We start from the raw sequence: 23,314 nt of genomic DNA, 5'->3' as shown, positions 1-23,314 counted from the left end.
GTGCGGCCGGAGCCCCGAGGCGGGCACGGCCGGCTCCACCCGGGGGAACGCGCCGCCCCCGCGGTGCCGCCGGCGGGACGGGGCGGGGCGGGTCGGGGCGGACGGGCGGACGGGACGGGCGGCTCCTCCCCGCCGCCGGGACGGGCGGGCCGGGCGGAGCGGGCGCTCGGTGCGGGCGGTCACCGCCGCTCTCGCCATGCGGGTGCTGCTGCTCCCCGCGCTCCTGCTCCCGGCGCTGGCCGCGGTGCGCGGCGCCGCCACGGTAAGGACGGACCGGACCGGCACCGGCGCCGACTGGGGTCGGGACCCGGATCGCGATCGCGGCCGGGAGCGAGCACGGCGGGGGTCGGCAGCGGGCGGGGGCAGCCCCGTCCGTGCGGTGTCCCGGCGGTCGCTGCTCTCTGTGCCCGGCCGGAGCGGCGGGGGCGCGGGTCCAGGGCAGCGCTGGGGCTCGGTGCCGGTGCTCGGTGCCGGTGCTCGGTGCCGGTGCTCGCATCGCGGCGGGGTTCGGCGCTGGCAATGACCCGGGCGGTGGGCTCGGGGCGCGTTCGAGCGGCTGGAAGGTGCCCAAGCCCGGCGCTGCGGCGATGGGCGCTGCAGTGAGCGACTCCGTGCCAGAGAGAACAGCCCAGACAAGCCTTCCCCCGCGGGCATGAGGAGCAGGAGCGGGACCGGGCAGCGGGGGGAGCCTGCCTCCCCCGTGCGCCCAGGAGCGCTCCGTTCCAGCTGGAAGACGTCTCCCACGGGGTCAGTGGCCGTAGCGGGGCCGGAGCAGGGACACAGGGACCCAGCCCGGAGGAATGGTGGTAGGAGCAGCTACTGCTAGGATCACCAAATGTTAAAACGAGATTTTAGAGGGGATTTTCCAAGACATTTGGTGGAAAACGACTCTAACACATCTGTTGTCGGCAGCACTTAGGTTGGAACAGATATCCAAAGCCTGGAATGCCCTGCTGCTTGGGTTCCCGGCGGGGTGCCAGGGGTGATGCTGGCAGCGCTCAGTGATCCACGCGGTGCCGTTGCCTCCATCCCTCCCTCCCCGCAGGTGCTGCCTGCTGTGCTCAGAGGTATTTTCTCCATTCTTGCCGTTGGATGAGATCCCATCGGTGGGCACGCCTGTGCCACACAAGCGTTGGCATGGCTGTGTCCCCGTGACCAACACGGGATGCCCAAGCAGCGCCAGCGCCCGGGGCCTGGCTGCCATCAGCCACGGCCCAGCCCTGCCAGCACCGTTCTGCCTCAGCTGCAGGACGTGTTCGACACCTTGTGCCAAGCCTGGGAGGAGGAGGAAGAGGAGGGTGACATGGTTTCCCTCCCGTGACGGGGACATGCCTCCCAGCAGCTGTGCCAGAGGCGTGTGGTGCAGCAGCTTATCAACACAGCGTGTTTTCCTCCGAGACGAGTCCTCTGGCAGCAGCCACAGGACAGCTTAAAAGCTGGCCAAGGGTCATTGTCAAAGGTCCCGCTTTCTCCAAATAATGTCACAAGCTCTGTGCTTACATGGATGCTCTTGCAAGAGGTCCCGGAAACCGGGAAAATTACCCAGCTCATAAAACTTGCAGTGAGGAAACCCTCAGCAAAGTGCAGGGACACTCTCCCACACCAGCTATGGGTGTGCAGCCCTATGGAACCGGGGCTCGCTTGGGAGAAGAGGCAGCAGCCACCTGCCAGCACCTGCAGTGAGTGTGGGGATCCTGGGGAAGAATCAGCTCCCCACGCAGGATTCTTGGGGAGCTCACAGATTCCCACCTGGAGAAAGCAGAGCAGCAGGATCTGCCTTCTGCACCCAGGTCTCCAACCAGCTGTGCTGTTGGGGAGAGGGTCTGTGCGTGCCCTGCTGTGGCTGTTCCCTGCAGAGTTTGGTACAGCCAGGCACGGTCTGGCAGAGGATGTACAGCCAATGTACCACCCTGGGTGATCCTCACAGAGTGTCCCGACGTGGGAGCCTGGTTTTTAATACTTCCTTGCTTATGGACTTTTCTGTATAAATAGAGCATGTAGTTCCTGTTTAGGGAAGCTGGCGAACGGCAGAGCAAGGTTTAGTGTTACAGCCCCTCTGAAGGTGGAGAGATGCACGGTGCAGAGACACCCACAGCGCGTTTGCCGGGCGGGTCTCTGGGGAGGGGCTGGCCCTTCGTGCCGTGGGAGAGGTTCTGTGCTCAGGACACCTCCACACTGTGCAGTGTCACCGCTGCTGTGGCTGCTCGGATGGATTCACTGCTCTGGGCCCCCACCTGCTCAGCCCACCCTCAGCAGGTGCCCCAATGCAGCGTGCCAGGGCTGCAGGGGATGCACAGCCCGCGGTCACCTGCTCCTGCAGGAACGAGCCCTGCCCTGCAGAAGCTGCTGGGAGCAGGTGGGGTCACAGCATGTGCCAGGCTCGGGCTGTGCTGCAGCAGTGGCACCTTCAGCCGTGCCTGGTGCTCGGGGTGCTGGCAGGAACAGGAGGACCCAGCTTGGAACTGAAGTGGGCCTCCAGTGGGGCACAGCAGGATCTCACATGGGATTCCCACAGGGCTGTGTGCACACCAGGAGCTCCAGCAGCGCTGTGCAGATGGATGGACACTGCTCATGGCCAGGACAGCAGCTCCAGCTGCTGCTGGCTCTGGAGAGGGGCTGGGCTGTGAATCCTGCCTGTTTGCACAAGTGCCAGCCTGGCCATGGGGGAGGTCAGGGGGCGCCGGGACGTGCGAGCCTGGCGAGGTGGTGTTTGGGGAGGGGGTCCCTGCCCCGCTCCCTGCTGAGAGCTTGATTAGATTCTGCTCAATTTACAGCCCTTTGGCTTCCTGGTGTTTCCCTTCAGCCAGCAGGACCTGGTTTCCCTTTGAACGATAGAGGTTTTTTTGAAATGCAAAATGTGTGAAGTTTTGCAGCCCTTCAGAAAGGGGAGGAAGCCTCTGGCCCATGTGGGCTGTGAGGAGCTGGGGGTCCGTGCCCAGCTCAGGGAGAGCCCCTGCCCCGGTGCCAGCAGCCCTGCTGGAAGGAAGGAGGGTCCCTGTGTGGCCGTGGGTGCTGGCTGCAGGCAGGACATGGACCCCGGGGCCTCTGCCCTTTCCCACGCCGCTCTGTGCTCTGCTGTGTCCTGGGGAGAACCGGGAGCCAGAGCTCAACTTGTTTCCCAGCTCTGCCACCGTTCTGTTTCCCAGGATGAGTCAGAGTCCCTATGGGCAGAGTCCTCTCCCTCCAGGGTCCCTGCACTGCCTCTCCCTGCTCTCCCACCCTCCCGGGTGCTCGGGGCAGGCTCATCCCTGCACATGGGACACCCAGAGCAGCCTGGCCATGCCAGGGGTCCCCACGGGTGTCTAGCCAGTGTCATGGGGTGAGAGGGGCTCAGCTCCCCTCAGCACAACGGGAGAAATGAGCTAAACCAGCCGAAAAGCACCCTGGGCTCTGTATCATGAATCAGGGCCATGTGTGGAAACAAGGGAGTCCTTGAGCGAGTGCCTGGGGCCATTGCTGCAGACTGAGGGGCCGAGCTCACCCTGAGGTGGCTGCGTGTCACCAGGAACAACGAGCCCTGTGTGGGTTTGGAGCCATGCAGTGGGGACAGAGGCGCTGCTGGGTCTTCTTGCCACCATCCCTGCTCACGGAGGTCTTGCTGGAGGCTGGGAAATAGGACAGAAGCACCTGGGCCACAAAACACTGGTGGCTGCAGGGATGAGCAGCTCCCTGGGCTTCATCACTGTCAGTCTGGGTGGGAGCTGACAGAGTGGTAGGACAGGGTGCTCTGGACTAGACAATGCCTCACACTCTTTGGGGCACCACCGCGAGCCCCAGGGGCGGTGGGAGATCTCTGGGTGAGCAGCAATGAGCCAGTTGGCTGTGATGGTGTGCTGGCCCTGAGGGACACCCAGGAGGGACACCAGGCTCATCACGTGTCCTGCAGGCTCTGGGTGATGTGGACCAGGTGCGGATGACCTCGGAGGGCTCCGACTGCCGCTGCAAGTGCATCCTGCGGCCGCTCAGCAAGGACGCCTGCAGCCGCGTCAGGAACGGCAGCGCGCGCGTCGAGGATTTCTACACCGTGGAGACCGTCAGCTCGGGGGCCGACTGCAAGTGCTCCTGCACCGCGCCCCCCTCCTCTCTCAACCCCTGTGAGAACGAGTGGAAGATGGAGAAGCTGAAGAAACAGGCCCCTGAGCTCTTCAAGGTATCTGTGGTGTGGTGGGAATGGGGGCCAGACCCCCTCCCCAGGCTGCACAGCCGTGCCCTGTACCCTGTGCCCTGTGTCCTCTGCCCTGTGCCCTCACCCCAGGCCCTATCCCTACCACCCTCTGCAGCTGCAGTCCATGGTGGACCTGCTCGAGGGAACGCTGTACAGCATGGACCTGATGAAGGTGCACTCCTACATCAACAAGGTGGTGGCACAGATGAACACGCTGGAGGAGGTGAGCGAGCTCCAGCAGCACCATCCCCACAGTGCTCCCCACTGCATGGCTCAGGACTGTCCATGAGCTCCCTGGATGGGGCTCCAGCCTCTCCTCTCCTGCAGACCATCAAGACCAACCTGAGCAGGGAGAATGACTTCATGAAGGAGAGCGTCCAGCACCTCACTGACCAGATGAAACGCTACGAGAACTACTCTGACATCATGATCAGCATCAAGAAGGAGATCTCCAACCTGGGCTACCAGCTGCTGCAGAAGGATGCAGCTGCCATCCCCGAGAGCAAGGCACAGGTACCCCAAGGCACAGGTACCCAGGACCCAGCCCCATGAAGGCACCGTGGGGGCTGCCAAGCTCCCCCAGGCTTGTGGTGGGTGCATTGGGGTAACCCCTGGGCTGGATCCTGTGCCTGGCACCGTGGTGGCAGGGAAGAGGAGGGAGGGAAGGGGGTCTGACCAGGCTGTGCCCCCCAGGACACCACGGGAGGGCGAGAGAAGGAGGCAGGGCGGTTCCCCAGCACCCGCAAGGCTCTGGGGGACAGGGCCGGCCCCCGAGCGCCCAAGGAGAAGCCGCTGAAGCCTGAAAAGCCCAAAAAGGAGAACAGCAAGGCCAGACCAGGATCCCAGCCCACGGCCAAGCCCAAGCCCCTGGCACACCAGCAGACTGTGGTCCGGGGCATCACGTACTACAAGGTCGGGCAGGCGGGAGCGGCCGAGGGTCCGGCCGGCAGCCGCGGTGAGTCGGGGACAGGGCAGGGATGGGGCTGGGGTGGAGGGCCAGGGCCTGCCCCGGCAAACACACTGACCCCCAGCTTGTCCCCCCACAGAGGGCCCTGTGAGAGGGGCAGTTGTGTCAGAGCAGCAGGAGGACAGGGGTCCCCCGCCGCCCTCAGCTGAGGGCACCCCAGCCCAAGGTGTTGTGCAGACAGAGAGCAGCGTGCCCAGCACCACGGCTGCGCCCAGCAGCGCCCCGGGCCCCCGCAGCACCCCCCGCAGCCCCCCCGGGCAGGGGGCCGACAGCGCCGGGGACCCCGAAACCCCAAACAGAGGTGGGTGAGCTGGGAGAGGGCACCCCCCTGTGCTCCCAGTGCCCCTGGCCAAGCTAAGCCAGCAGTGATGTGCCACGGGGGAGGATGAGGACTTGGCTGCCTGGGGCAGGGATGAGCCTTCCTCTTCCTCCCCCTGGGTACCCAGTAAAGGAGGCGGAGTGCGAAGGCACCATCGAGTCAGTGCAGCCCCCCACGGAGCACCACAGCTACGGGCGCAACGAGGGGGCCTGGATGAAGGACCCGGCAGCCAAGGATGATCGCATCTACGTCACCAACTACTACTACGGGAACAGCCTGGTGGAGTTCAGGAGCCTCGACAGCTTCAAGCAGGGTGAGTGGGCACAGGGCCCTGGCTGCTCCTAGGTGGGTGTCCAGTGCTGTGTGACACCAGCTGGGCTGGGCCCTGGGGCAGTGGGCAGCATCCAGAGAGCATCAAGTGGAACACAAGTACTGTGCTGCTGCCAGCGTGCTCTGGCCATTGTGCATGAAACCCCAGTGCTTTGTAGGGTCCCAACAGCTCTCCCACCCACTCACAGGCCGCTGGAGCAACCTCTATAAGCTGCCCTACAACTGGATTGGCACCGGGCACGTGGTGTACAGAGGGGCCTTCTACTACAACCGTGCCTTCACCAAGAACATCATCAAGTATGACCTGAAGGAGCGGTACGTGGCAGGCTGGGCTCAGCTCCATGACGTGGTGTATGAGGACACGACGCCCTGGAAGTGGAGGGGCCACTCAGACATCGACTTTGCTGTGGATGAGAGCGGGCTCTGGGTCATCTACCCCTCAGTGGACTATGACTACTCACAGCAGGAGGTGATCGTCCTCAGCCGACTTGACCCCGTGGACCTCTCGGTGCGCAAGGAAACCACCTGGAAGACGGGGCTGAAGCGCAACACATACGGGAACTGCTTCATCATCTGTGGCATCCTCTATGCTGTGGACACCTACAGCCAGAAGGAAGGGCAGATCTCCTATGCCTTCGACACACACACAGACACAGAGGCAGAGCTCCGGCTGCCCTTCCTCAACCACTACTCCTTCACCACGCAGGTCGACTACAACCCCAAGGAGAAGGTGCTCTATGCCTGGGACAACGGCCATCAGATGACGTACGGGCTCCGCTTCGTGGTCTGAGTGCCCGGGCGGGTCCCACTGCACTCCTGCACCCTCCCTGCGCCGTGCCTGCCTGGGGCACCCTGACGCAGCCTGGCCCTGGCACCCAGCTCCAGCCAGGGCTGTGCCAAGAGCCCGGCTTCCACCCCAAAACCTTCCCCATCTGCTACGGCCATCACCCGCACCGTGCCCACTGTGCTGCAGGGCAGGGGGAGCACGTAAGAGCAGCCCCCAGCAGACACCCCTGTGACAAGGTGGCCCTGGGGCCGTGGCAGCTGGGCCAGCATGGCCTTCCCAGGGACACGGAGGGGAGCCCAGCCCCGTGTCCCTCTGCCACTGCTGGCAGTGCCCACCCTGCAGCAGCTCACTGAGCACCTCCTGCACTGCCCCCAGCCCAGCCACGCTCCCCTGGACTGTGTGTGCCATCTGTGCCAGCTGCCAGCGGTGCCAGTGCCGGGACAGCCCCATGGCCTGACCCCGTGGGGCGGGCGGGCCCCCTCACTGCCAGGCACCAGCAACAGGTGCCAGTCGCTATTTTAGGAAATGTGGTTAAGATGCCTTTGCTTTTGCTGATCATGAGTTTGTTATTTAAATGCGTTCACTGGAGCCGTGCAAGTCCCCTTTGGCAGCAGGCGTGGAGCAGCCTGCCCAGAGTGTCCTGCCTGCACATCCACCTGCACACTCACCTGCACACCTGCCTGCACCCAGCACTGCACAGGGCAGCCCTCGGGCCTCTCACTCTCCCAGTGAGGCAGAGCGAGGGCTGCAAGCGCTTGGCTTGGTTTTGGTCATTTTAGACATGAACAGTATTAAAACATAACAGATGTGAGAGTGGGCTGCGTGTGTTGTCATTTGTCCTGAAGCTGGGCAGGGAGGAGTGGGCAGACTGGGTGCTCACCACCCCCATCCCTCACTGTCCCTGTCCCTCGCCATCCTTGTCCACTGACCCGATTTCCACGGCCAGGAGTGCCCAGGAGTGTCACAGCTGTCGCACACCTCGCAGGCACATCTGCCCACACCCCGCGTTCCCCCAGCAGCGCCAGGCGGTGCCACGGCACTGCAGAGCCGGGAGGGTCCCGGCGCAGCCCCTGCCCTGGGGAAAAGCTTTGGCACCGTCCAGGCTGAGCTGCAGCCCCGGGGCCACCGGGAGCCGGAGCAGCTGAGCGTGGGCACGGGGAGCAGCTGCCCTGGCGCTGCTGCAGAATTTGGCAAGCGCGGAGCTGCCGGGGGGGGCCGGGTGAGAGCGGCCCCCGCTCCCAGCGCCCTCCCGTTCCTGTCCCTCGGTCCTGCCGGCCCCGCACGCACCGGCTGCCGGTCACCGAGCTGCCACCGGCCGTGTCCCTGCATGCGGAAAGGTTTCCTTCCCACTGCGGAGACCTGAAACTGGTGCCAGGCGCGGGGCAGCCTGGCATCCCTTCTCCTGGCCCCATGCTCCTCCAAGATTCTCCTCTGGCTCACGGCAGCACCAGCCGCCCCTGTCCCTGTCCCTGTCCCTGTCCCTGCCCCTGCCCTGCCCTGCCCTGCCCCGAGCCCCCCGGCCGTGCACTGCACCCCCTCTTGGCTGTGGGTCCTCGCCACCAGAAAGGAGCCGGCCGACTTTTCCCCCCGACTGGGTCCCTGCCAGGCTTTTATCTAGCGATCCCCAGCAAATCCCTGTACAAACAATACGGATTTCTGACATTTTTTTGTGGTAAAGTAAACTCCCAGCACATCTCTAATTCCAGGGCTTTGTTGTTCTTCCGCAGGGGCTGCCGTGGCTCCGTGCTGGGCTGGGCTATGGACACCCCTCCGCTCCCCTCGGTCAGAAAACATGGGAAGGGAGGAATGAAACCCACATGGTCAGAGCACGACGTTGTGTTGGGTCCTCTGGGCTGCGGCGGGGAGTTTCAGTCCCAGCAGCTCTTTGTGAACTGATCCTTGCTCTGGCACGGGTCCCCGATGGCTGGTCCTGGTCTCTGGTGCCACATTCTGCCCCTGGTCGCAGGACAAGCCGGGCTGGGGAGGACAGGGGTCCCTGAGCAGCACACGGTGGGGACAGTGGGTGGGGGCAGGATGGGCTCCCGCTGCGACAGGCGCTGCTGACTTCCAGACATTCCTCCTGTGCGTGGCCGGCACCACCTCGGCTCATAACGTGATTAAAAGATTAAAATCTCTCAGTTCAGCAGCAAGCAGCAAATGAAGCTTGAGGCAGGGATGCTGGGGGGCTGTGGTGCTCGAAGCCCCCGTGACAGCGATGTGGCGCCTGGGGAAGGGCAGCTGAGGCCATCTGGGCAGGTGGCTCTGCTGCCACAGCCCTTGCTCCCAAAATCTCCTCCCGTCCTCGGTGCAGCTGGGCAGCGAGCCCTGATCTCCCCCGCCTCCTTCTCAGTTACTGGCCGGGCTGGTTTGTTTGTGGTGGTTTTGCCTCTTTCCTGGCCCTGCTGCCCAGGCTGGTGTCCTGCTCTCCTCATGGTGCTGCCCCAGTGCTGAGCTGTCTCAGCTGAGGTGAGCCAGGGGTGGCCGGTCTTTGGATGCACAGAGGGCAGGTGACATCCTGGACAGAGCCTGCCCACGGCTGCAGTCTGTTGGCACCCACTGAGGCTGCACCAAAACTTCAGTCCTTGTTCCACCCCAGGAGCTGCCTCTGCCTGGATCCCTTGCAGCTCAGCTGTCGGGGCACAGCAGAGGGCTGTGTTTGGGGACAGCCATGCCAGTAGCCCCCAGGTCACACCTGGGGAGCAGAAGGCTCAGTGCCAGCACCACAGCCCTCATGCTGTGCCCCCACCCATTTACTGCCCATGCAGGGACGTGTTTGATAGGAGAACATTGGTGCCACCAGGGCCTCTGCTCAGTCTCCAGCAGCTGCAGGGAGGTGCAGGGACATGGTGTGATGTGGGGACACAGGTGCCAAGGCTGACGACCCCGAGCAGCTGTGGGGAAGGGCTGGGCAGCGGGCGGGGGCGGTGGCCGGAGGGAAGGGAGGGGAGCCACCGCTGACTCACTCACCAGTGGAAACAGAAATCTTTCCCAGGCTTACACCACCAGCTCCACAGCACCCCGACCTTGCCATGGCACCCCGGGGGCTGGCAGAGTGCACCTGCAAACACCCCTTCCCTGGCAGCACCCACGGCACGGCAGGGAGCAGGGGCTCCCATGGCTGGGCTCTGCTCAGCCCGATGCAGGGGCGCTCTCCATCTCCCCAGAGAGCACAGCCAGGCTGGCTGGGAGCCAGGGTCCGGCAGCAGCAGCCCCCAGCCCCGGGAGCCCCAGGGGCAGCCCCCAGCCCCAGGAGCCCCAGGGGCAGCGCCGGCATCCGCACACTGCCCGTATTCATGGGGCAGCAGCACCAGGCCACTGTGGGGGCAAGGCCTCCCCCAGACTGGCCAACAAAACGAGCATTCAGCGCCTTGAGCAGACCGAGGCCGCCCGTGAGGCCAGCAGGACACGGCATTTTCCTGCCAGGCCTCACAGCCTGGGGCTTGTGGTCAGCAGATGCACCAGACACGCTGCTCGCACGCAGGGCCAGCTCAGGGCACGGCACAGCCGAGGGCACGGGGATGTGCCCAGGTGCTCATTCCCAAGCTCCCTGCCCCCAATGCACTTGGGATGTCCCTCCATGTCCCTCTGCCCACATGTCCCACTGTGTGCAGAAACAGGGCAGCCCTGAGGTAGCGCTCAGGGCAGCAGCCAAGGACTGTGCTGGAGGAGGAAGGTGGCAGGAGCAATGCCAGGAGCTTTAGGAGACCTGGGGGTTGAGTCCATCACAGCAAACACCAGCCCAGGGAGGTGGATCCTAAGCTTTCCTCAGCAATATTTGTTTTACGGGTAGACTCAATCTCAAGGGTTTTTTCCATCCTAGAAGACTCTGTGATTATATTACTCACATCTGCCTCTCCCCCTCTGCAGCTCCTCCCCCCCAGCCCCCAGGCCCTGCCCCAGATGCAGAACTGGGTCCAGGGGTGGGTGCTGCCAGCTCCCACCATCCGCTCCAGGCCGGTCCTGCTGTGCTGGGCACAAACATCTGGTCCTGTTGGATGAGTTCCAGGGCCCAGGGCCAGGGCTCCCTGTGCAGCAGCACCAGCCCTGGGCCCTGCCCTGCAGCCAGCCAGCAGCTGCTCCTCCATCGTCATCCCCGCTCGGGAAATTATTTATTTGTTGAAGAACGTCTTTTCCCAGGGAACCTCTCCAGTGCTGAGGGACATCTTCAGTTACAAGGAGCAAATAAACAGTGGAGGCTCCGAGGTTCTGCAAACACCGGTGCTAAACCCAGGCAGCTGTGTGGGGTCAGCACAGTGGAGTCCCACAACCCACCCTACAGACAGGCAGCACTTTGTGGGGACAGCCAGAGGGGCACAGGGCCACACAGCCTGCAGGGACACAGGGGACATGCTGTGCAGTCCCCACAGAGACACTGGGATGCTCTGGGGAGTGCGTGGCTCTTAGCTGGGGGTCCCTGCCACTGGCCTCCCTCCCTCTAGGGACCAGCAAGGCTGGAGAGTGTTCACCCAGCCCTGGCAGCAGTGGCTCCCCAGGGAGCCGGGGCAGCATGGGCATCCTCTGGGGATGGCTGATAACGTGAGAACCAGCACAGACCACCGGAGCCCCCGGCCAGGACAGGCTCTGCCTTGCTCTCACAGCAGGAGCAAGAGAGTTCTCCATCTGTGCCTTGAAGGAAGCTCATCACTTCACCTCTGTCTCCTCTCAATCAGTCTGTTGTTCCTGGGCATTTAAAGGGCTGCTTGTGTGCAGGATGTCTCCTGTAACAGCATGGGCAGCTCTGATAGAAGGGCCAGACTGGTCGGTTTTGTCACAGCTCTGGGGGGATGGAGTAACTCAGCTCCAGGATTTAGTGCAGTGCCAGAAACTTGTTCACATCCTCAAATGGCTGCTGTGGGCTGTGCACAAACTGCAGCCTGAGCTGCTCCCCAGTACTGCCTCCCCTTTCAGCATGGGGAAGGCTCCTGGATGTTCAGCGCCTGCTTAGTTGGGCTTTTTCCCCATTTTTGTGTTTCCCACCCTCTTTTTACTGATTCGACCCATGAAATAGCAGATCCTCTCTCCTGAGCCTGGGTGGAAGGTGACACCTGGAGCACACCCTGACACTGCCACCAGTCTCTGCAGCACAGAGTTCACGCCATGTTTGCCTTGCTGTGTTGTCATGAATGCTGGCAGAGCTGCCATGCTCCCCTCAGCCAGGGGAGCAGCACAGGGCACACACCTCTCTGAAAAGCCCAAATGCAGGCAGGCACCATCTGGCAGCAGCCTCCTGCCCCAGCCTGCCCCATTCCCAGCACAGGGGACCAGCCCCTCTCCTGTCTCCTCCTGCCATCACGCTCCCGGGATGGGTGTGCAGGTTGGGATCCTCACAGGGCTGCTCTGTGCAGGGCAAGCAGCTCAAGCTGGTGCTGGAGCAGCTCTGCTGGCACGGCAGGACACTCAGGCATGGGGACAGGGCCCTCTGTAACCCTGGCTGCCTTTGGGAAGGCGGCCGAGCCAAGGGGCCGGTTCCCACACGCCGCTGGCCGTCCCACGGCTCTGGAGCCTGGCCCAGCCCTGTGCCAGCCCCAGCCCCGCTGCTCCTGCTGCCAGACACGTCCCAGCCAGCCCGGGCTCCAAACAAAGCCATGTCCCAGCCAGCCCGGGCTCCAAACAAAGCCATGGCACAGCCCGGTGACACCACAGCCCAGCCACCCTCGCAACGCCACCATGTAGGGCAAAGTCCTGCACCACACGTCATTAGGCCTCTGGATAAAACTAGCTTGAGCTTAAAAATCCTTAATTGAGGGAGCAGAATTAACATCTTTTTCCTAAACAGAATCTGGATCCAATCTAGGAACTCCCTAATGGGTAGAGAGTTTTTTATGTTCGAGTGCATTGGCTGCACTAACTCAAACCATGAGTGCTGCAGCCCTCACGCTCCAGCAGCACTGTGGAACTCTTCACTCAGGACCAAAAAAGGCTTTTGGAATTGCAACTCCATCTCTCAGTGCCACAAGAACTCCATGGGGGACAAGGACAAACCATTTAACCCATGCTGTGCTTTGCAGGTGGAAGAAGTGTGCAATTGTGAGGCCACGGATGCCCTGGAGTCCAGCTGTGCCACCCTTGGAGCTCAGACCTTCCTCACACCGAGCTCATGTGCCCCCAGCAGCACCCACACCTACACAGAGAACAGCTGGTCTGAAACTGTCCCCCCTCAGGGAGTTCTCAGGAGCTATGAGCTGCCCAGGGATCTGAACATTAAATGCTGAAGTTTCCATCAAGTCCTGTAAAATCCCTCAGCTAATTAATTTATTCCTACCAACATTTAAATACTGGCACAAGATAAAACTTTAAATTGGGACAAATAGTGATAAATACTGACTGACCACCAACATTTGTGAAAAGCTTCCACTTTCCATCAGTCTCAGGTTAAATACTTCTCACATGTCTCATTGAACCAGCCTCACACATCCGTACCCAATCACTGCCTGTTCCTCAGAAGAAAATAAACTGCCAGGTCTGTATTTTCATCAGCAGTCACAGTTCAAACACTGTGTGAATCCTCCCATTTCCCTCCATTAAGCTGATGATTCCTTTACGGCCTCTTTACCCAGCACTACCAAAGAAAGCACCAGTGACACTTCCAAACCAAACTGCATTTAATGAGCCATCCCCAGCCCCTGAGCTGCAGGTGCTCAGGGCTATGCCTTGATGGCAAATTTCCTGGCTGGGTACAGACGCTCCTTTCGCTGCTGCTTCTTGGTCTTCAGGTTCTCCTCGTGCTTGTTGAGCCGGCGCCGCATGGCCCGAGTCTTCTTGGGCCGCAGATCCAGGGGCTTGTACTTCTTACCCTGTTTGCAAAGACACACAGCAGCTGAGCACAGACTGCTCCCAGCTGGGTCCTGCCACAGCACAGCCTGAGCCTCTTTTCCTTGGGACTGTCATTACAGCCTGGAAGCTCAGGAGGCTCCTCTCTGCTGGGAAACAGGACAGGATTGTAGCTTTTGCAGCAGCTCTCACTCAGGTTTAAGTAGTGTCTAATCTTGCAAGCCCCAGTTATCCAGCACCTCTTGAAAAGTTATTTTTTCTTCACCCATTGTGATCAAATTAAAACTCTAGGGAGTGATATTCTAAAAATTATAGAACCTTATTGAATTAAAGTATTTCTTGGTCACCCGCGAGATGATTAAATTTAAAATAAAAGAGTATCTGCATTTCTGCAAATTACATCTCACATCAAGTTCACTCCACAGAAGGGATGCTGCCAAAGGACTCTCCTGCAAAAGCAGGCTCACACCAAGCTTAAGAATTCTTGCACTAATACTTAAAAAGCAATCATGACTAGAGAACTTTAAACTGAACATAAATGGTAGTTTTCCATTGAGTTTTAAGCTTTTAAATAGCAATCCTTCCCATGAACTTTGTAACTGTGAGCAGCAGCAACTGCAAGGGGCTATTATGGAAGATGTTTGTCCTTACCTTGTAGAACTTCCTCAAGTTCTCCTTCTGTGTCTGGTTGATGACAGTCAGCACTCTGGCAATGGATTTGCGCACCACACGGCTGCGGGTGAGAAAGAGAGAGAGCTCAGGACGAGCTGCACGGATCAAACCCGGGTACAGAAACCGTGTGTGCCCCGGACCGCCAGCACCGGCAGCGCCCGCCTCAGCTCGGAGCAGAGACACGGGCCGGCCCCAGGCCTGCTGAGATGTGTTTGAACTCGTGTTTTTTCACAGCACACAACCACAGCCTGGAGAGCAGCGCTGACACCCGGGCTCGGCGGCCCTGCCCCGCTGCCCTCGCCCCCGGCCCCACTCACATCTTGGACAGCTTGGAGGCGGCCCCGCCGGTCACTTTGGCCACGCGCAGCTGCGACAGCTCCACCTTCAGATCCTCCAGCTGCTTCAGCAGCTCCTCCTTCTTCTTCCCGCGCAGGTCTCGGGCCTTGATCTTGGCCTGCGGGCGGCGGACAGGCCGTCAGGACCCCCGCCCGAGCCCCGGGCCCGCCCCGCGCCCGCCCTCAGCCCCCGCAGCGACAACACGCGGGCCCGGGGCCCGGTGCCATGTGGGCGGACTGCCGGCAATCCCGGGCCCGCGGGATGCCGGCGGATCCCGGGTGCGGGTCCCGCAGGATACCGGCGCATCCCGGGTGCCGGTCCCGCAGGATACCGGCGCATCCCGGTTGCCGTTCCCGCAGGATACCGGCGGATCCCGGTTGCCGTTCCCGCGGGATGCCGGCGGATCCCGGTTGCCGTTCCCGCGGGATGCCGGCGGATCCCGGGTGCCGTTCCCGCGGGATGCCGGCGGATCCCGGGTGCGGGTCCCGCGGGATGCCGGCGGATCCCGGGTGCCGTTCCCGCGGGATGCCGGCGGATCCCGTGTGCGGGTCCCGCGGGATGCCGGCGGATTCCCGTCCCGCGGCCCAGCTCTCTCACCATGGCGGGCGGCGCGCGGCGCGGGGCGGAAGGGCGGAAGCGGCGCAGGGACAGGGGCGGTGCCGCGATCGGACCGTACCAAGGAGCGCTGGGCGGGGGGAGGAGCCCGCGCGCCGCGCGCCCCCCGCGGGATGCACGGTGGTCGCGGCCGGGGCGCTGACAGCGAGGGCGGGAGGCACGGCCGGCCCCGGGCTCCGGGGCTGCAGCCCCGCGGGAGCCGCTCGCTGCTGCGGCTGCCGCCCCCGCCCGCTCTCGGCTGCCGGAGCGCGGTCAGAGCGCAGCCGGTGTTCCCGAGCTGGCCGAGGTGCGGCACTATTACACCAGCAGTGATGGGGACGTGATGGCGGGCGGGGCGGGAGCGGCCGCCGCGACACCGCGGGGCAGAGGCAGGAGCAGGGCCGTGCGCGCAGGTGGCCGCGCGGGACGGACAGACACACAGACAGACGTGTCGGTCTCGCTCCCCGCGGCGCTGCCGCCGCCGTATCCAAGCAGCCGCCGCGCCTCACCGGCAGCGCGCGGACGGGCGGAGCTGCTTGATTGACGGCGAGTACAGCCAATCAGAATGCCTTCTCCCCGTTAGCCTGGGCTCTTGGCCAATAGGAGCGCACGGGGGCGGGGCCGGCCGGCGCGGACCGGCGCGAGGCGGCAGCCGCGCTCCCCGAACCTCGGCGGCGCTGCGGCCGCGCCCGGACCGGGACCGCGGTCGGGACCGGCGGGTGCGGACGGTGAACGGGACCGTCCGGCAGCGCCTGCCCCGCTCCGGCCCGGCCTCCAGGTGCGAGGGGCGGAGCGGCGGCGCGGGCGGACGCGGGCGGGGCGGCGGCGGCGGGGGCGGGCGGGAGCAGCGGCGGCTGCGGGCGCCTCGGGGCAGGCCCGGTGGCGGCGCGCCCCTCACCGCGGTCTCGCCTCCGTAGAGCTCCGGGCCCGGCGGAAGAGCCCAGGTGAGGCGGCAGGTGCGGGCGGCGCGGCGCGGAGCGGAGCGGAGCATCCCCGGGCGGCGCGGCGGGGCCGTGCCCGGTGCCGCGGAGAGGGGCGGCGGGGGCGGGAGCTGCCGAGGCCCGGCGGCGGCTCGGGGCCGTGCTCGCCGCTGCGTTTGCTGCTGACGGAGAGCAGGAGCGCGATGTGACACGTCTAACGCTTAGGCCTGGGCTGGCGGCGTAGCTGCGGTAATTGCCCAAACGAGCCCCTCTTCATTAAGTTCTCGGTTGCCCGCGCTCCCCTCCGGTGGCGGCGGGCGAGGCTGTGGCTCTGGGCACGCCGCTGACAGGTAGCGGCGTTCGGCCGCGGCCAGCGAGCCCGTTGGGATGGAGCGTGGCGGGGTTTTACGGGAGCAGTCTGTGCCGGGCTGGATGTCCAAGCTGCCGGTTTGATGGAATCGTCATGGGTTTGTTCTGATTTTAAACTTCTATCGCAGCGGTTCCCTTGGCACCAATTATTTTTTTTTTTTTTGCACCGAGAGGTGTTTTGGACAATACGTGACATGAGATGCCCTTGGGGACAGAAGCTGATGGTTGTTATGTTGTGTCATTCCCTCAAATTTCTTGCCCTATAAAAATATCCATAACCTGTTAACCATTCAGGATCAAGACTGCAGGTTTTCAGCTCTAGATCTAATCTCCCACCACAGAATAGGACCTGTTTTCATCAATGTCTGAGCTGCATGTCTGTCATTTAATATCCAGCCTCCGAGCTTCTATGCTTTAGCTATGTCTGGGCCAAGCACTTCTAGTTTCCAACCTGCAAAATGGACCCCTTAATATAAAAAAATATAATTAGATTTTGCACGAGCTGTCCAAATCAACCTGTAATTCATGGCATCTTGTCCGAGCTAATGCAAAGCAGCGCTGTGGGACCATATGAAGACTAAAATGTGAGTGAGTCTCCCAGCATGGGTGTGCTTCCCACTGCTCCTGCGGGCACAGGGACTGCTGTGCTGGTAGCAGGCTTTGCAAATCGTGGAAAATCATCTTGGTTTGGGTCTTGTTATGGGATTTGCAGGTGCAGTTCCTGCCTGGGGTCTCCTCACCCCACCTGAACCCGCGGTGTGGTGGTTGTGCTGTCCCTGGAGGAAGCACTTCAGGAGCCTGGTGCCCTGCTGGGGACTGTGTGTGTAGAGAAAAGAGGCTTCATTTTCAAATCAGATTAATACAGTCTCATTCAAGACGTTTGGATAAATTGGACCGTGATTTATGTTAAATGAAAGAGTGAGTCACTTCACTAGGAGCAGAGAGCTTTATTCTCCAGTCATTCTGGGCTGCCAGAGCAATACAGGCAGTCACAAATGTGATGGCCAGGTCCTTTACTGCAGGAAATGGAAAAACTGTCCACAGGAATTGTATGGAGAGAGGGGATATTTTTTTAAGCTACAAAGGATAATGTGATCATTGTTTTGTCTTGAAATATAGCTGCAATACGGTATCAAAATTCAGTTGGCAATCCATGTCCCTTACAAACCAGGGGATATTTTATCACAACTGATGCCTAGTTGGGCTTTTGTCTACATGTAAGAACGCTCCTGTGTTCTGCACTCATTGTGTCTTTTGAGAAAGTCGATCTACAAGTGATAAAGATGCTGAAAGTGCATTCCAGCGGCAGGAACACGAAGCTCATTGTTAATCATTTCTGTGTCCCTGTTTTGTTTTGTGGAGGGAAGTAATAAAAACGCAGCTCAATGGTTCCAAACATCGAGAAGCTTCTAAGCCCTGTCAGTTCTGCCCTGGAATGAGGCGGTGGTGCCCCTGGCCTTGCCAGGGCTCGGATTTGGGGAGGTGGGAGCCGGGGGCTGCAGCTCCTCTCATCACATGATGCTCTGCACAGTGCCCTGCTCGCACTGCAGCTGCCTCGCTGCCGTGTGCCACTCTCATCTCCCCTCTTCTTGCATCACTTCTATTCTGCTGGAGCTCTCTTGGCGTTAAATGGAGTTGTTGATGGTGTGCTGCGGCACAGATGGATAATGGGAATTCGCTGGATTATCTGGATGCGTTTGTTGGCTTGTCTTTTATTCTGCTTGGTGTGCTTTGGGTAAGGAAGGAAGATCTATAGTGTGAAAGTCTCTTCTGAGGTGGTGTTACTGCCTAAAAACCTGAAATGGAACATATATTAAACAAAAACCCCCAAGACCCCCACTAGTCCCCTAAACTACAGTACGACTATTGGATTCTGACCATAAACCCCTGGATGTTGATGTCTTTTTACAGACAACTTTACACAGTTCTCATTTTTTCATAAAAATTATTGCTTTCATTGGAACAATCTTGGGAGAAGCACAGCCAGGACCTGTAAATGCAGATTTTATAATACTTTTGTTTGGGGTTCTTGCATAAGAACACTCTGCAGGTTTGGCTTTTATAGCTGAGGTGCACTGTTGAAGCTCAAAAGCTCTGTTCAAGATGTGTATAACCAGGCTGGAGACAGAGGTATGGTATGGAGCATGTGCTGCAGCAGGAGACAGTTCAAAGGAGTGGACCAAGTTGTGTGTGGGAGCTGCACTGAGGGTCAAATGGAGGTCTGGTTCTGTAAAGTATGTAAGGAAGTTGCCAACACAAATATTACCTTGAAGCTTACATGTGCTGAGAGAACACAGCACAGCCCTGCAGCAGGGATGGAAAAGAGTAACCATCAATCTGGTTCCCTGAGGATGTCAGTCAGGAAAGGAAGTGTGTGATGCCAGAAAGCCTGGATGGAACTGCAGGTTTAGAGGACTTGTTGTTTGAAGTATTTTTAATTATTGCTATTAATATAATGGAGCACAGAATAGAAGCTGAATTTTTCAAATATAATTAAAGCAGAAGTCAGCAGAGGGATTTCTCTGCTCAGGAGCAGTACCTGCTCAGGAAGGTGAATTCCCAGAGTGATGCTGCTCTCCATGCAATTCCCAAACGTGCTGGCAGCTCCCACCAAGCACAGGTCTGGAGGAAGAAGTGAACTGAAGGGATCAGGAAGCTTTCCCAAGCTTGTCCTGCGTTCCCTTTTGTTGGAATACAGTTCCAGTTGGAAGGCAGCCATTGGCACCAGCCAGGATGGGAGCAGGCTGCAGAGTGTGACATAGCTGCCCTCCAGATCGGGCACTGGCCTCAGCTGCCACTTGGGCCAGCCAGAAAATCATTTGGCTCGCTGGAAGGAAGCCTGTCCATCCCATTGCTGTACCATGCAGCTTCATCTTGGCTGTTCCATTTCAAATTAATGAGTGTACACGAGAGAGTTAAACCATCAGTTGTTGTCAGAGGAAAGAAAGAAAGAAAAATCTTTCTTGTAGCTGGGATGCTTTTCAGGAACTTGGCTGCTGGGAAGGCGAGAGGCATGTGCTTTTCCACCCCGCTTTAGGTGATGGCTTAGTTCAAGGGGGCCCAGATTTGGCTCAGTCAACAGTTGTGTTGGCGTCTTGCCATCAAATGTGCATAAAATGGAGCTGACTGCAATTCCCTCCTCTCTCTAACATGGAGGGGCAGCCGCAGGGACCCGAGGCTGCCGTGCCTTGCTGTGGTTTTTGGCTCTCAGGGTTGCCCTGGCACGTGCAATCCCTGCAGCACGAGCTGTTGCGTTCTGACTGGGTCGTTGCTTTCCAGTCCCTGGGTTGTATTTTGGTGTCTTGTCATAACTAATGCATTTCAGCCCTTGTTGTGCCTGTGCTCCCAAAATCTCCCTCTCTTCTCACAGTGGCTGGTGTGCTTTTGCAGATGTAGGGGGTTCATCTCTCATTTGCAGACTCTTGTATGATTCTGTGGCTTATGCACATTGCCACAAAATCGAGATAAAACACAACTGGCATTTTAGCTGCTCCAAGAACATTGTGTGTAAATAAACCACTAAACAGTTCAGCCTGTGAAATGTAAATACACACAGCTCACTGCCACAGCTGATGGTGTTTTTCTGTCTCCCTTCTACCCTCCCACCCCTGCCAGGAGTGGGCCAGCCTGGTGGGTTTTTTTCCTCTTGCTCTTTCATACGAGGCAAATGACTGCTAAGTACCATGTAGGTGGTATGCAGACACCACGACAGATTCATGATTTGAATTTGGATGAAAAGAAACACTTGTGTCCTCTTCCACATTGCTTCTGCACCATCTTCTGGAGATTCCTAGACTCTGATGACCCAGAAATTCTTCTCTGGTTTGGCTTTGAGCTTGAGCTTATTTTTAATAGCAAACCAGTGAAGTCAGTAGAAGAGCAGAGGCCCAGCTGTGATGACATTTTTAGCCTGTGCCCTTTGTTCATCCCATACACAAAAGGTCGTGAACTGCAGTGAAAGAGGGATCACAGAGGGGCAGAACAGACAAAGGTGGAACAAATTGTCAGTGGCAGAAACATAAAGAAGAGAAGCAAAAGTTTTGTGTTCTGAAGGCGATTGAAGGCCACGTGCATCCCACGGTGAGATCATGTCTCTTGTGCTCAGAGTGAATTCAGAGGAGTCTGCTGCTGAGGTGTGGCTTCCATGATCTCAGTGTAGGAGGCAGGAAGGGACTACACGGTTTCCATGGCATGATGTTAATGAGCACCTCCGCATTTTCTGAGAGAAAAGATGCCAAAGCTGCAGTTCTGGGTACAGACAGGTGTGCTTCTAAGCAGTGAAAGGATTTTTAAAGACGTCTGAAACATATGAAAAGCTTGATTCTACAGACAAAGCACTTACTTGAAGTTGAAATAATGGGATTGACACTGCATGTTGTATTTTCTGACTCATTTGACTCAGAATGGAGTTGCATTTGTGGTGTTGCCTATTTTCCTGCAGGAAGTCATGAGGCTGTTTGTGCTGAGATGTCACAGGTAATGGCAGAGGTGGCAGCTCCCCTTAACTCTGAGGTCTGATTGTGAGGCTGTTTGCAGATCTTCTGATGTGCTGAGGAAGGAATTGCACGTTTGTGTGAGAGTAGTAAACTTTCAGTTTGCAGTAATAAAATTTATGCGACTTGTATAACAGTTCTTGTGTAACTGAGTGCCTGCTCCCTGCCACTTCCCCTGGCCACAGCAGTGTCCAGCTGGGGACTGTGTGTGCCTGGGTTTACCTGGTTTTATTATTTACCCCCTGCCCACTCCTTTCCCTTTTTTAGAAATGCAATTGCACCCGTCAGGCTTCCTCTTTTTTCTTCTACTCCAAGCAGCTTTTAAATCCCTTGTCTGATGTAACTGTTGTTGCTGTCCTAAAGATTACCTAGTGAGTAATTTTGACAGAATTCAAAAGAAGTTGGGGTGATGTTTTTAGTGCATCTGTTAAAGGGAAGGACAGACAGAAGAAAGCTGTTGTGTTGTAGGAAGCATCTGCCAGCCCCTCAGAACGTGTGGAGCCCCAGGGCAGTGGGAGCTTTCCCTGTGCTGGGCAGAGCTGGGTTTGTTGGGATGTGGAGGATCAATCCAGGTCCATGTGGGACCAGGCTCCCTGTCCCTGCAGGAGGCACTGCTGGCCCTGGAGAGTGGGTGTGTTATACACAGGCTCACTGGGCTTTGGGTGTTTTTAGAATTTTTTTAAAATGACATCCCTCTTGCCTAATCTTCAGAGGTAGCAGTATTTTTGTAAGTTTGCTGCAATAATGTGTACTCAAGTAGGAAAACCAGTTTCTTGGAGAATTCCCAATAGGAGGTAGTTGCTAGACCTAGTTGCATTTGCAGGTGATTTTGTCAGCCATGCTGTAATTTGTATATGAAATTTCACCCTTGTAATTAATTTCTCTTTAGTGCTCTTTGAAGTAAGCAAACATCCAGGCAGAGAAAACATGATCTGACCAGCATTATCAATTAAATGCAACAGCTATTAATTTCTGTTTCTTAAGTTAAAGTTGTTTATCCTTGTGGCATTCAGACAAAAGTGTCCCCAAAGCCCAGCTATGTGCTTTTCCTTGTGCATGTGCACAGAGCACTGAGCAGAGCTGAGACACACACCCTGTGGTTGTTCTGGAGCTGGCCTGGGCATTGCTGTCCCCTGGGACTGAGCCCTGCCAGGAGCTCAGGTGTGGGCTCAGGCTGCTCCCAGATGGCTCCTGCAGCATCCAACGAGCTGCTGGAGAAGAGCTGGATGTGTCTGGAAGAGCTGCAGCCACTGCAGTGCAGACGTGCCCTGAGGTGAACAGTGCTTGGGGTGAGGAATGTCTGTGATTGCTTCCAAATTTTACTAAAAACCTTGGAGTAATAAAGAAATCTCCCCCCTGCCTTTGCCTACATTTTCTAAAGGAATGGTTTGATGTGTAACTGCTCATTGCCATTCCCTCTAAATTCCTGACTCCAGCAGGCTGTGAGGTTTTCAGTGCCTGTCTGAGGGAATTGCTAATTATTTATTTCTGTGTTTCTTGGGTAGAACTGAGTGGTGTCTTGGGAACTTCAGGACAGTGGCTCTTGATGGAGAGTTAGGTATTCTGGTAAGAGGAATGAATTTGGTTTCTGATGCATTTTGTGTTGTCTGAGGCTCTGTCAGGACTAGCACTCTGAGCAGATCACATGGAAACACACAGATGGTTTTCCCAAAACGTGCAGTATAGCGTTGAAAGGAAACATGAAACATGAGTGTGGCAGTCTGCAGAAGAAAAGGACAGGCAAACAGGGAGCCAAGGTAGGCATCCTGCTTGGTGAGTAGGATCAGCTGGTTTTTGATAGAGTTTTGAGGCATGATGATTCCAGGCTTTGTGTATGAACGATCAGGAGCTTAGTTTTTATCTGTTGTTAATTTGCAGATAAGAAATAGATACCAGCTGGGCCTCTGGCTTTGTGTCACATCCCCTTTTGGCAGTGATGCTGTGGGAGATGTGTCAGGATGGAAAGTGGAGAGAGCTGGTCTCTGACTCAAGGTTTGACAGCTTTAAAATCCTGATAGACTGGGATGTGTTTTCCACCACTGGTTTCTGTAGGGAGCAGTTCTAGGAATATTTTAGTTTGGGGGAAATCCTGTATCAACAAGATAAATGAACCAAGTGTGTTTGCTTTTGGTTTTTGGTTACCACTTGTGCCTCTAAGTGGGGAGTGGGAAGCATTTGAAAAGCAGTCAAGGTTACATAACTGAGAAGTAATGATGGCTTAAAAAAAGGCAGTTGAGTTGGACAAGTGCTCTGTCAGGAGGTCGAGGTGCCCCATCCAGCCAACTGCTGTGCAGCTTCAGGAAACTGCTCCTGGTTTACCTGTCCTCACTGATATGAGCTTACAGGTCCCTGACACCCACTGAGCCCTCTGGTCACCCACAGCTGCACCTTCAGTGTGTGAGGTTTTATTTACTTGTATTGGGTGGGGAGGTCTGACCCTGCCCTTCCAGCAGGGAAGCAGCTTACAGTGATCCTGGCTACTAGCAAATGGAAGAGGATGTAATGCACTTACTGAACATCCCCATGCTGGGCTTGCACTGCCAGCCTGATTTCCCTGACCCAGAGCTTGCCTTGCTCTGAGCCCTGAGTGC

At 58.3% G+C, this 23,314-nt stretch overlaps 3 protein-coding genes across 14 annotated transcripts in view; 2 read left to right on the top strand and 1 right to left on the bottom strand.

Annotated features, from left to right (window-relative positions):
* Nucleotides 1-142: 142 nt before the first annotated feature.
* Nucleotides 143-7,379, top strand: OLFML2A (olfactomedin like 2A). The gene is made up of 8 exons (XM_079324580.1): nucleotides 143-262; nucleotides 3,887-4,150; nucleotides 4,281-4,388; nucleotides 4,493-4,678; nucleotides 4,859-5,120; nucleotides 5,212-5,433; nucleotides 5,579-5,764; nucleotides 5,970-7,379. Exons 1-8 carry the CDS (start codon nucleotides 197-199, stop codon nucleotides 6,569-6,571), a joined length of 1,896 nt encoding a protein of 631 aa, XP_079180706.1. The 5' UTR covers nucleotides 143-196; the 3' UTR covers nucleotides 6,572-7,379.
* A 5,773-nt stretch (nucleotides 7,380-13,152) lies between these two features.
* Nucleotides 13,153-15,077, bottom strand: RPL35 (ribosomal protein L35). The gene is made up of 4 exons (XM_079324485.1): nucleotides 14,945-15,077; nucleotides 14,329-14,465; nucleotides 13,991-14,072; nucleotides 13,153-13,362 (listed from the first exon to the last, which is right to left on the bottom strand). Exons 1-4 carry the CDS (start codon nucleotides 14,945-14,947, stop codon nucleotides 13,213-13,215), a joined length of 372 nt encoding a protein of 123 aa, XP_079180611.1. The 5' UTR covers nucleotides 14,948-15,077; the 3' UTR covers nucleotides 13,153-13,212.
* SCAI (suppressor of cancer cell invasion) overlaps nucleotides 14,950-23,314 on the top strand; it is a 37,337-nt gene continuing 28,972 nt past the window's right edge. For 3 of the 12 annotated variants that reach the window (XM_079324462.1, XM_079324461.1, XM_079324457.1), the window contains exon 1: nucleotides 14,950-15,248. In XM_079324462.1, the coding sequence (XP_079180588.1) occupies nucleotides 15,076-15,248 (173 nt within the window). In that variant the 5' untranslated portion in view covers nucleotides 14,950-15,075. Of the gene's footprint in view, nucleotides 15,249-15,316; nucleotides 15,720-15,745; nucleotides 15,898-23,314 lie in introns of those variants that run through there. The other 9 variants (XM_079324468.1, XM_079324465.1, XM_079324459.1 and 6 more) reach the window with 9 other exon arrangements.

The sequence above is a fragment of the Erithacus rubecula genome (genome assembly GCF_903797595.1).
Source record: "Erithacus rubecula genome assembly, chromosome: 21".
NCBI lineage: Eukaryota > Metazoa > Chordata > Aves > Passeriformes > Muscicapidae > Erithacus > Erithacus rubecula.
Note: the sequence above shows the minus strand (reverse complement) of the source record. Positions and strands in the feature narration are given on the sequence as shown.